The 13970-nt window shown below is 35.8% G+C and overlaps 1 protein-coding gene across 1 annotated transcript; it reads right to left on the bottom strand.

The window, feature by feature from the left end:
* Positions 1-3068: 3068 nt before the first annotated feature.
* Positions 3069-13853, bottom strand: fam89b (family with sequence similarity 89 member B). Its single transcript, XM_039769020.1, has 3 exons — positions 13681-13853; positions 12153-12506; positions 3069-5049 (listed from the first exon to the last, which is right to left on the bottom strand). The coding sequence occupies exons 2-3, from the start codon at positions 12408-12410 to the stop codon at positions 4786-4788; spliced, it is 522 nt and encodes a 173-aa protein (XP_039624954.1). The 5' UTR covers positions 12411-12506; positions 13681-13853; the 3' UTR covers positions 3069-4785.
* Between the last annotated feature and the right edge of the window lie 117 nt (positions 13854-13970).

Raw genomic sequence — 13970 nt, 5'->3', positions numbered from 1 at the left:
AGCTTCTCAGCTGTGCTTTTGCTAAGAAAAGGAAAGATTTTCAAAATAACGTAACATGATTCTGCGTTAACCGCATATTTTTTCATACGTCCCAAACCAAGGAGATGCGAGATTAAAATGAATCGGGAAGCGCTTATACATACTCAGTACATCCCCTCTCGGGAATCGAACCTCGGATGTCGGCACTGGTGGCAAAGCCTCTACAATTGTGCCATGACGTGTGGCTTGTCTATTTGAGAGTATGTAGATCCGGGTATATATATATATTCGCAATGGAGAAGTAGTGTGTTAAAGAAGTTATGAAAAAGAAAAAGGAACATTTTAAAAATAACGTAACATGACTGTCAATATACAGTAATTGTTTTGTGAGTGTTATTGAGTGTTGCTGTCATCCAGGATTTGATTATCATTATTTATTTCAATCAGGTTCATATTTGTACGATGTGTTGTGTTCAAGTTACATTCCGTGTTTGTCAATCATTGTAAAGATAAGAGGTTTCATTCATTGATTCGTTTCTTACTGCATCAATAAACAGCTCGTCTTCCTCTTTATCTGAGATGTGACACACTGCATGCACGGGTTTTTTACACTGTCTTCCTTTAGCGGGACATTCACTTTTTCCACCGTGTGCTTTGTTTCCGCAGTAGCTGCACTTATGAATATGCTTGTATGTATCAGACGCTTCATATTTTTTTGCTGCCTTCTCAATTGTGTAATTCGGTTTTTGTTCAGCACTCTTTGGAACTGTTGCTTTTTGTCTGTGCACGCGCCAGTTCACGTGAGCCGCTTGGTGTTCTTGCATCGAAGGTTCCCGGCTGTGCTGGTGCCATCTCGTGTAATGTCAGCTAAGACCCGGCACTTAAAAGTTTCTCTCGCAGTTTCGCCGAGTTTGTGCCAAAACACCACCCTGACCATCTCATCTTCCTCTGCATAAGCACAGTCCTTCACCCGTGAATATTTAGCGGCAGTGTTTCTATTGGATTGCCGCTGACGGACGGCCTTATATGGGCAGGCACTAAATTACAAACGCCAGCGGCAGCCTGTCTATGAACTTAATTTAAACTTTAGGTTTACACCGTGCTTTGTTTCCGAAGTAGCAGCACTCATGAATATGGTTGTATATGTCAGTCGCTCGCTTCTTATTGTTTCGCTGCCTTCTCAATTATATAATGCATGTTTTCTTCAGCGCTTTTTTGAGCTCTTCCTGGTTTTCTACGTACTGCGTTGACAGTCAGTTCATGTGATTACGTGGGAGGCGTGATGACGTCACACGAAACTCCACCCCCCACGGCCATCCAGCTCAACTCCATTACAGTATATGGAGAAAAATAGCTTCCAGTTATGACCATTACGCGTAGAATTTCGAAATGAAACCTGCCCAACTTTTGTAAGTAAGCTGTAAGGAATGAGTCTGCCAAATTTCAGCCTTCTACCCACACGGGAACTTGGAGAATTAGTAGTGAGTGAGTCAGTCAGTCAGTCAGTCAGTGAATGAGTGAGTCAGTCAGTCAGCGAGGGCTTTGCCTTTTATTAGTATAGATAGTCATTGAGCCTGATGTAATTTGCCGGGTGCTTGTCGCATTGTACAAAAAGGGAAAAATATACCACACCTTTCTTATTCCTTTCTTTATTTTTATATTATCTAGGTGGCAGGAAGCCAAGATCCTCTTTTGTTGTGGTATCACTTGTGCTCAGAGCCACACCTGAATCTCTACGTAAGCTCTTTGGATGACAGAAGACTGTGGTATTCTTTGAAGAAAATCATACAAAAGGAGATGGCACACTAAATATACCCTGAAGACACTTCATTCCAGTTATGAAAACAGGCCCAAGCTCTGCGAGGCTGAAATGTCAACTAATGTTTGTGACAGAATGTCATCAAGACAGGCATATATTAGTATGATAATATTTTTTATAAAACAAGATGATCACCTTTTTTTGGAAGTATTGAACAGAAATGACAGCAGCACTGTTCTTGTTTTTTCTTTCCTCCATGGCCATCGGACTTTACTTTTATTCTATGTTAATTAGTATTGCCTAGTTTTATTTTTTATATTTTGTCTTTTTTCTCTTTCTTCATCATGTAAAGCACTTTGAGCTACATCATTTGCATGAAAATGTGTTATATATTCGCTTCTCGAGTCCTCCCCGCGTGGAGTTTGCATGTTCTCCCCGCGTGGGCGCTCCGGTTTCCTCCCACAATCCAAAGACATGCAGGTTAGGTGGATTGGCGATTCTAAATTGGCCCTAGTGTGTGCTTGGTGTGTTTGTGTGTGCCCTGTGTTGGCTGGGATTGGCTCCAGCAGACCCCTGTGACCCTGTGTTCAGATTCAGTGGGTTAGAAAATGATTGGATGGATGTGTTATATGAATAAATATTGTTGTTGTGATCGTTGTCTGGACTGTATTTCTCCAATCTTTTCTCTACACAGCTCCTCCTTTCAGTTCCAATATTCTGCATTACACTGGCTATTTACTTGCTTCTTTTCTGAATAACCAGCCTGCAAACATAGACAAGCAAGTTGCACTTTTTTTCTGGCCTTAAAGAACTGTGATCTATTACATCTGGACCAATACAGGTACACAAGATCTTGAGATAACTAACTATACTTATAGAGATAGAGTTGATATATAACTATTCAGATCCTTACTAAATTTCTGCTGCTTTAAGGTATTAATTTGCTGTACTGACTAGTCAGGCCAAACTTCCCTCTGGGAAAAAATAAAGTTCCAATATGTCCTTACTTATATAATTTTCAATGTCTTGAAACATATGCACAAGAAAAGTGCTAATGCAACAGAATAACTAACATTGTGTTTGGTTTGATTTACAATCCATTTCATAGTGAATGAATACAGTGTCACAAAAGACCTTGAATTTCATTTGATAGAAGGGATATTTAAAAAAAATAATAATATTAGAATTTGAGTTCAAAGATGTGTGAAATAAAAGCAAATATGTGAATTTCTTTTTCCATGAAATTATAAACCCTTTGGAGAAATCCCACATTTGTAGAATTACTGACAAAAATCATTATACCATGAAAATTCACAGGCCAAACGACAGATTGGTATACTTGTAACTTTTATTTTCAAATTGTGCACATGCATATTAATCAAAGATGATGGAATTACCTGAAAATGTACAAAGAAACACACATATATTTTGGAACACATATCTAGAACTTTTCAGGACATGCAGAGTAAAACTGTTCTCAAAGCAGCAACCAAATTTAGATGGGAAACACAAACACACACACAGAAAGTGACACAGCCACAGTCACAGCGGCGAAACTGAAACTCTCCAAATGACACGACACGACACATGTTATTAGCTGTGGGAGAAACAGAAGCTCTCATGCAAACTAGATGAAATATGCAAACTCACACAGTAGGCATGTCAGCTCAAAAACAAAGTGCTAGCTAAGCAGCAGTGTTATGTATGCTTCTCCACCAACCCACATGGAAATAATTTGTTCAGAATAAACATTACTGGGGTTATCAAGTTTGAAGTTTGAAAAGAGGTATACCTAACAAAAATACTGCAGAAGACCTTGAAGAAAATGTGGTCTTCATAACTTACAACAACAAGGACTTCATAGGTGAAAAAGCTAAATTTTTAGAATTACAAAAGGCACTTAAAATAAAATACTTATTCCAAACACCATTTTAAGTGCTAGCTAAATTAACTTTTGTATATGACTGATAATAATCAGGCTATTTGGTTGTAAGCATTACCTCTTTAGCACCTCTAATTAAGCTGGTAACAAATACAAATCATGAATGCTAATTGAAGATATAAAAAAACACTTCAGCAAAGTTGTACTAAGTCAACAAATATTGTGACTGCATTCTTGATCCACTTTAGTCTAATTGCAATGTCTGTATGACAACTAGACTCTTAATCTCATTTTCTAAATAGGTAGCAAAAAATTACACTTAGATGAAATCCTGAATTTTCATAAGAGAATTCACTCTTTGGAGAAAACTTAATCTCTTCAAAGACAAACATATAACTGTATATTGACATGTTCTCTTGTCCCCCTGAAAAACTGTCAAATGTAAAAAGTGCTATTTGGCTTGCTTATAAATAATACAATGCAAGTTTAATAAAATATTACAGAAATAAAGCAAGTGCAAATGAATAACATCAAGGATTTACCAATAATGTGGTCATGCATCTGCTGGTTTACATACTGTTAGGTTTGCCCCTGAGCTGTCTTTGCCAAGGACTTTCGTTCATATGTGAGCAAGGAAGCATGATAAACTCAGCACCGTGTCATACGCAGCATTCTAGCAATCACTTAGGAAATGGATATTCCACAACTGTTGATTTCTGTTGTTGACTCTCTAGTACTATCCAATAAAGCAAGGCTACTACAGGAAACACAGTGACATTCTTAAGTCTGTATAATACTACACTGGTGAGAAAATGTAGTTGTGCAAATACAGTACTTCTAATTATTTCTTAACATTTAAGATTGAAAATCAGCACTTAAAATCCTAAGTATACTTTAAGCAGCGGTCAGTCTAAACTGCATGTCAAGTTCTCCTGCCAAGTCTAAGAAAACACGATAAGGCATTAGGTCTTAATTCTGCTGTACAGCCTTAATGTGGCAGTCAAGGAAGGTACTTCAAAAAGTAGTTTTTCCGTGTATAATAAAAACAAACATTTCAGAATGACAGACCCTGAATTTTACATTCTTTTGATATGGATGGCAAAGCACCTATTTAAATATCTGTAGTCCTTCTGGCCTCGTACAGTTAGCATGAATATACCGAGGCTTAAAGTGGAATATGAAAAGAGTCCTGGATCCACTGGTCTCGAGAATTGTGGGTGGGCTTAGGTAGGCTCAGGGAGGCTCCTGATGGAGGTTCAAAATCTTCATCATCCTCTTCCTCCTCTGAGAAGCCATTCTCTGTTGTAAAGGAACCCTCGGACATCAGAGATGAAGACATGTCTTGGAATGCTCCCTTGTATTCCTGAATTGACTCATAAAGTGACCACAGCTGACACAGCAGAGACATGTCCAATTGTCTAAGACCCACCTTAAAAATGAAGGAGAGCAATGTGTTAAAATAACAAAGAAACTGCAAGGTGGTTTCCAGTTTAACACAATGGCACTACCCTTATTACTTCATCTGCTCAACTATTCATCATGGCTAAAAATATGACAGAAAATACATTTTCCTGGAAAGTCCTGCTGAAGATCATTTGTATCAATATCCATATTAGTTCTAGTCTGGGTGAGAGAAAAGAAAATGCAAAATTTCCACCCATCCTCCTATTGAACCCACTTTGTCCAGCACAAGTTTACATTGAGAAGAAGCTTTGGGTGTAAGACAGAATAGTCCTGGCATGTCCTTTGAATGAAGTAGAAATGCACGCACAGGCTATGACTACATGGGAAATAAAGAAAACTCTATGAAACCTATCATGCAAAGAATAAACAGTGCTGTTTACTCATCACAAACTTAAAAAAATGTGTGATTATTAACTGAAAACATACATTTTAAAAATAGTGTTCTTGAAGCCTTTAGTAGAAAACTGCAACTGTTTTCCTCTATGTTCCGTAACTCTACTTAACTAAACCTTTGAGAAAAATACAGAAATTCTTTGCGATTCCCAAGGGTTAGAGTCACAAGACCATTGCGAACTTGAAAATCCATGGATACGTTTTGCACCCATGATTACTGTATATTGTAAGTTTATTGCACTAAATATGACGCAAAAGGTTGCAACAAACACAAGACAGAATAACCACTGCGCAAGCAAATCATGTGTGTGAGGACTGGCCGTTGAGACAATGATGAGTGTATAGTTTAGCAGTTCTTTAGTAAACGGTAACTTTTTACAAAATGTAACTTATTATAATTAATATTAAACATACAAAAGAAGTCCAACAAAATGCAAAGCACAAAACAAACACGACACCATCCAGTTTCTCAGATGCAGATGATGGTAGTGCAGTTATGAAATTAGATCCCCAGTGGACAGCCTCCTGAAAGCTATGTAAAGTTTTGCCCTACTGAGAAGCGCATGTACTGTATGTGAAGATTTGTAGAAGGTGGAAATGCTCCTAGTCAAAGACGCTTTCCAAACCACATGAAATAACAAACAAGAGGGCACAGAGCAAGAACATAAATCAAGAGAAAACTATAATCCCATAGGTGTAATTGTAATCTGACTGTGCAGTAAAGCACTGAAACAAAAAGACACTGACAGCTGCTATCCTGCCAACTTGTTACGGCTCACTTTTAAAATCAGTGCCCTCATCTTTCACCCAGCAGTCCCTGAAACAACCACCAAAGCTTCCCAATGATGCAGTACTCCCGGATTGTTGGGATTTGCAGTCCATTTAAGTAGCGGGGCTACAGCATTGTCTGTGGTTTTCCACAATAGGTCTCAAAACTCACAAAATAATTTCTATGTAATTAATGATGGCAAACCCACGAGTACATGGATCAGAGAATCATTTAAACTGTGAATCGCAAGGGCCGACCAGTACCATCTCTCTATCTTCAGTTATCTAACTCTGATGAACATAAAGAGCATTTCTCAAAATAATGTCTGGCTTATGAAGCAATGCCACCTCCTCAATCTATCTTTCAAACTCACAATGAAGATTTATAAATTATAAAATTGATATATACAGTAAATTCAGAAAGTATTCAGATTCCTTCATGTTCTGAGCACTTTGCTGTGTTGTAGATTTAATTCAGAATGGATACATTTGCTATTTTTAAGCAATCTACACTCAATAACCAATAATGACAAAGTGAAAACTTGTTCAGAAAAGTTTGCAAGTGTATTAAAATCAAAAGCTAAATTGTTACTTTCACGTGAATCTCTGATTGGTGGTGTTGGTGAAAGATGAGGACACCGATGATTTGATATTTGGTCTACACAAAAAGCAACTAAGGATTATTTACATTTTTTGACTGAATATAAAAATCAAGCTAAAAACGTTTTACATACATTGCATCACCTCAAATATAAGTTAGCCACAAAAATGCCATTTCTAGATAATTAAATTATTTTTATCTCATATTACAGGATGAGATTAGAGGTCAATGTTAGAGGGTAATTCAGCTAATTTAGATAGCACTATTTTCTTTGAATTGTCCCACTAGGAGCTACCACTTTTAAGCCATTTATGTGAGATTCCCCATTGAGAAACATGCATTTCCTGACAGCCAAATACCACATATATGTAGAAAGATTGCTTTGGTATGGTATTTGGGAGATGGGTAGCTGGGAGGTGACCCTGGCTCTTTTTGCGGAGGAAGACTCTGACAAACAGCAGGGTTGTTTCTTTGTTTGTTTTTTATTTCTTTTGCTATTTGCTTTGTTACTATTGATTTCACCCTCAAGTGTTTAAAGGTTTCAAATGAATGTAACATTTTGATATGTTTGGCTCCCTTCCCATTACACCAGGTGTGGAGAGCTATTACAAGAGCTCTTTCTTATTACTAAAAATAACACTGGTATGACTAAATATGAAGTAATGTTGAGGTGCACATACAGTAGTTGGTTTCTGAACCAGGATCATGACCAATGCAGTTGAATCTTCAACCACCTTTTTTTAATAACTACATAACCAATAACTGTTTCTCTCCATTATAATTATATATAATCTCTATTTTATATCAACTTGCATTTTCTTTAGCAAAACCTTATAAAGAAATTAATTATGAGTTAACTGGGTAACATTTTAGTTTAGGAACTGAAAAAATTAATCTATTACTTATTTACTATTATATAACAATATAATTGTGGCACATCACCTGCATTGTGATGGAGTGTCAGTTACAGCACTAAGGCCATGTGACATAATTCCCAGAGGGTGATCTGGCTCACAGGATCCACTTTTTTGAGGACACGAGTGGGTGGATCAGGCCAAGGGGACACCCACATAACACATGGCTGCAGCAGATAGATGGAGGGGAGTAACTGGACCACGTGTCTGCCTGGGGGGTTGCAAACCCAGATCCTGAGTTTGTTTGTTGTGTGATGGGTGCAGCAAGGCACTGTACCAGTGCAAGCTCCCCAACCTGACGTGAAACTGACCTATAACAAAACCTTAACAAGCACTTCCTTGTGTCTTCATAACACTTACAAAGCATCAGTAAAGTGTTTATTCTTCTCTGCAATGTGACCTATTAACAAAACATCACTATGAAGTGGTCTGAATTGGCTTAACTGAAGCACAGTCATCTTAATATTGCATACTTAATATAAGACCTGTGAATTCTTCCTATTTACAAGTATTTTTACCATTATGTCAATATGCCACACTGCACAGAGATGAATAACACATCTACTAATGTTCTATAAGTGTCATGAAGACCAAAAGAAGCTTTTGTTAAGGTCTTGTTACATAAGAATACAGTAGCAGTACCTAAAGTGTTAACTGTTTACAAATATGCACAAGATTTTAACAATGAGAATATTTTAATAATAATTATGTTACAAATTAGTTTTTATTGCAATCTTGGAATTGTAGACTTTAAGTTTACAGTTCATCTTTAGCATTTGCCCAGTGGGTGCAAAACATAACATTAGAATTAGATGAGGACAAGAATTAGTAATAATTTCTTTGAAATTAGCATGTAACCAATTTTCCTCACACATACAAATTATTTACTGAACGTTTCACATAATATTGAAGGTTTACATTCAGACCACAAATAACACAAATGCTTGTGTTCTAATTAAACACATCAAAACTATGACGGCTGTTGACGGCTTACTAAATCTTACTGAAAAGTAAAAGCAAGTTCACTATATTTTATGATTGTTGTCTTGTCTTAACTGCACCCCATCACCAACTAACGTAAAACACTACAGCAAACAATTTAGGAAAGCAATGTAAATGATTAAATACTGATACATACTGTATGTAGTGATAGAGCCTGGGTGTCTCTGTTCTTAACACAACATCAAAAGCCTTATCCATAAACATTGAGGATAAGCCAAGGTCTGATTGTACACATTTACATAACCTCAGTCTTGCTACTATACTTTTATCTTTATGACAATGTAAACGAAATGTAAAGCAGCAATGAGACTGCACTCTCATTCCAATGTAGTGTCAAACATTATTACCATCGTTAAACTTTTAAAAATCAAAAACACTTTTCTATATTAACCATATAAACTTTGACCTACAGTGCAATAAAAACTGTACAAGAATATTTTAGAAGTTTGCCATTATGAATATATATGCATGTGAATGTATCATTCTAAATATCATTTGATAATTAAACTGGAGTAAGTTACAAATATCCATAATTCCTACATTCACAAATCAGCTTACAATGAACAATAGATTAGAAGACACTGGACTAGAAACTAAAAGACTGTTGGCTTGGTCTCCAATACTAGATCACTATGGGACAATGAGCTAATTTACTGAACATAGCTGGACCTTACTTGTTGACATTATGAAAAAAATGGTACTGTTAGCATGTAAAAATTAATCAGAATTCATCCAAAAACTGTAGTAGGGATTCTCCGATCGATCGGCCACTGATCGAAATTGACAGATTTTAACTAAAAAAAGACTTGATCAATGATTGGTAAAAAAGCAATTCACAAAAATTGATATTTTCAGCTCCTGCTTTTATAAGCTTTATGGTAATTCAGCTGCAGCACTCCTTTACGTGAGGTATTACGGTAGTTGAGCTAGCACCAACTTTTTTTTTTCTAATGCTGCAAACTTCCTACAGTGTAAACAAATAGCAGAGTGGAGGTTTGTTTTATGAGTGAACAAAAGGTGGTTGGTATATTACTTTACCATGTTAAAGAAAGTGAAATAATAAACTGAAAAAAAAAAAGTAATCTGAGAATTCATTCAGTTCAACTAGACAAATGTCAAAAAAAAGCTACTTTAAGGAATTTAGACCCTTTTAATTTTGTCCTTTACATTGAAATGGACAATGCTTGAGTTTGGACAGCATGCTTGTTTAATTCAGAAGCTTACACTTTTAATTGGAAAAAGAAAAGATAAAGACAATTTTCAAATTTCTGCTTAGTAAACAAGAGGCTTTTTGATTAGTTGTTGCTGTGTGTTATACAGCATAAGTTTTGGTAAGAAACAAGTACTACATAATTAAAATGGTAATCCATATTTTACTTACACCTCAAGAATTACAAATGTCTAGTTGATACACTGAATTAAAAAATACACCTGTGAAAATATAGTAAATGTATATTTTAACTGTAAAAAGCTGTAGTGCAATTAATAATTTTAAATGATTAAAATGTATAAGTGCATGTATATTTACATTTAAGCAGCGTTTAATTGTCAATATTAATTAACTGATTATGTGAGGATATATATATATTTTTTTATTAGAGAAATGGGGAAAACTACTGTTTATAAATACCGTATATACTTGTGTATAAGTCAGGTCTTGGAACCCAAAAAATCGATCATAAAATCAGACCCCGACTTATATGCCCATTCAAAAATACAACACTTAATTTTTTTTTTTTACATCTTCTTGCTTCCTCCAATCTTGCACCAGTTTATCAGACACATTGAATTTTGTTGCAGCAGCACAGTTACCAATTTTTCGCCACTTCAACAACTTTAATTTAAAACCAGCTTCATATTTTCTTCTGATTGAACACTCCGTCATAGATAAGGGATGCTCTTACGATAAAGGTGTATGAGGGTGTGAGATACAAAAAACACAAATCAGTGCAAACGTTGCTTCGGAATAGTTTGGGTATTACCGTATGGTCACGTAGGCACAATAGACAGAGAGAGAGGTTAGGAGTATGCCCTGATACAGAGCATTGCTGCACCCACATAGAAATAAAAGGCCGTGTGCTTTGTGGTTACTCTCTCGGGTGGGCATTAGCATATCATAATCTCTTGGACCAATAACGTGAGTTTTCCTCTTTCGACTTATCCAACATTATAAAATACCGGAAATTATACAGTAAAATCAAGCCCCAACTTATCCGTGGGAGAACTTAAACGTGAGTGTATACAGTAATCCTTGTTTCAGATTGGTACATTACAGGAAAAAAAATATTATGGCTTTGTAATTATAAGAAGCATTTTATTTTCTTTTATGCCGCAAGTATGATGGATAAATATTTTTGTACACATTTTATTTATTATTTAAAGTATGTATTTTAAGGAAATTTTATTTATTGTAGTATTTTATGGTCACTGAACAGTAAGCCCACAGAATTTTATTTTTTTTATAAAAAATGAACAGTTTAACACCTGTGGTCTATAGTTTATTTATAAAAATGCACAATAATATATGACATAAAACATGTGTTTGTCTGGTTATACAGGAGATCAGTGTAAAAGCTTTTAAAGGGATAAAGAGAAAAAATGAAATTGGTATTGGAATCGGAAAATCAAGTAAAATGAAATCAGTGATTGGAAATTGGCCTTAAAAACCTGACCTTAACAACCCTAGAAATAAGCCATTTTTACTCTATATTGTTTAATCATATCATAATTCTCTTTATCCTGTGACCTTGAGTATCTTTCAACACAATCAATTCTCCTAATAAGCTTTTGATTTCCACTTTACTTTTTACATTTTCTGACTTAATTCAGAAATACAAAATATGTGTTGTTTTACACTGTTTCAACAGAATATGAAAAAACAACTGTATATAGAGCAATTAGTGAATTGTGTTCAGCTCCTGGTTATATTTTTTTATTTTATTCTCAACATAGAGATATTTTAAGGCAGCTGCTTGATAAGTAGCTGACACAGACGCAAATGGCAGCGTTGATAACTCCTTACGCCTTGCATGCACAAGAAGCTGTCAATTCTTTCACAATAAAACTAAAGTATTTCAGCATCTTAACCTCTTCCACAAAACATGTTTTAAATAAATATGAATTAAGAAAGTTTAAATCCATGGTAACAAAACACATCTTACAATAATGAATCATGTCAATTCTGCTTAATTAAACAAAATCTTCAAATAAAGTCATGAACAGGCCTGTGATTAAAAAATCCACAGTAATGTACATAAACCAATAGCCAAAAGGATGTCCCAAGGCTGAGGCTGGGAAGCTCTGGTTTACTTTAATCATGTTCTTGCAAAAATGTAATCGAGGCCACATACTTATAAAAAAAAAAAAAAAAAAGAAAAAGTTGTTTCTTACCATCTCTTTCCGCAGAACAGCTAAAGCTGCATCTAGGTTGGCAGGCTTATTCTGAATTAGCTTCTCTGTGTTGACCCGCGATTTGCTCAGATCATCTTGGATCCGCGTTTTTTTGCTGTACAGTTTCTCAATGTCACGCCAAGAGCCTCCACTGGAGTTCAGGATGCCACTCAGTCCTTTGGGCAGAGGGGGCAGGCCCTCAATTGTGCAAGTACTTCCGACAGCCTCATCCTGTGGGCTGCTCTGCAGCCCATTCATCCTGGATCCAAGAAATTGTCAGTTGTGTGGAGCTGGATGTGTACAGGACAGGAAGGAAAGAAAAATGGTCTTCTTTCTTCTGTTAACAGCTACAGACTTGAAAGAAAATTGCTATGTAAATAACTGGAAGATTTAGTGCAGACCTGCATTGCTCAATATTTGTGCCAAACTACAATGAGTGTGGCCAACAATCACAACTGTTTCATCATGCTAAACCGGTACACACTGAAAAGCAATTATTTCTGAAAAGCTATTGCAAACATAAGTTTCTATACATTAATAACATGCAGATGTTGGACACAAAAACATTCTAATTGCACAGAAAACTTAAAGTAATGTTACAGAAACTTGGCTTGGACATGATGCCATATTGTAAAAAAAGGAATGCATATGTTTGAAATAATGCACTCACCCACACAAATTAACTGTGGTGATGTGTGAGGAAAACTGAGCACAGAGACACAGAGAGAACATGCAAACTCCACACAAACTGTAATCCAATGTGGGATTTGAGCCTAGGGTGCTGAATCCATAACACTGTAATGCTAGAAAAAGAAAACAATTTAGAAATCTAAAAGTGGCAATGCCATGTTTATTAGAAATGTTGACATGGTGTGTGATTTTCTTTTTATGAATTTTGGAATACCAATTAATTTATCAATATAAGGTGGAAAAAGTCCCTCAATGTATTATAAAATGCATTATAAATTAAAAACGCCTACAAACGTACATTTGTTCGTTATTATCAATCAAAAAATGTGAAGTATTATCACTGAAACCACAGAAGTGTATGTAAAAACTGACAGGATGTATCTCTATTTTTTTTTACCTAATGTAACGCATCTTTTAAATTGTTTATTTATTTTCACGAGATTTCTTTTATCGATTAACTTGATTAATGCATTAAAATACGACTCGGTGTGCAAAATTATGTGTACGTGGATAAGGAAAGCCGCTATTAAAGACTGGCTTTTTAAATATTTCTTGTTAGTTGTACAGCTCAAGCAGGGTATACTGGAAACCTCTGTAAACTTCAGATTACGGACACATGCTTCAGAGTTTTAAGGCTTATCAAAAACTTTCTTACTTCTTTTTATTGGTATAACTGGCAGTTATTGAACACCAAACTCCATGTGGATACAAGGCAGCTGGCTGATACATTTACATTATTTTTGTCATAATTCTTAGAATAAATTCCTATTTTTTAAGGTATATATACAATATTCTCAAAATTACATAAACCAAACATTAAAAACATGCACGTCATTACCTGTTTCTTCGTGTCGGAGGCAGACTATAGAAAAACAAATAAGTAGACCACAAAGCAGACAAATCCCTTAATCTTTTTTTTTTTACTTAACGTTAATTACTTTGTCTAATTAAATGAGTGTCTTCATTTTTGTGTAACTCTTCATTACGGATTACTTCAGAAGGACAAAGACAACGGAGCGAAAACAAGCCGCGAGAGCGCGCGCGGGGGCACGAACAGCCACACGCCGATAACACAAAAAGAAGCAAGCGCGCGCCCAAACGGCCACGAGTCTTGGGACTGCAACATCG

This window comes from Polypterus senegalus, chromosome 11 (genome assembly GCF_016835505.1).
Source record: "Polypterus senegalus isolate Bchr_013 chromosome 11, ASM1683550v1, whole genome shotgun sequence".
NCBI classification, from domain to species: domain Eukaryota; kingdom Metazoa; phylum Chordata; class Cladistia; order Polypteriformes; family Polypteridae; genus Polypterus; species Polypterus senegalus.
The sequence above is the reverse complement of the archived record's forward strand: the minus strand, read 5'-3'. Positions and strand labels throughout refer to the sequence as shown.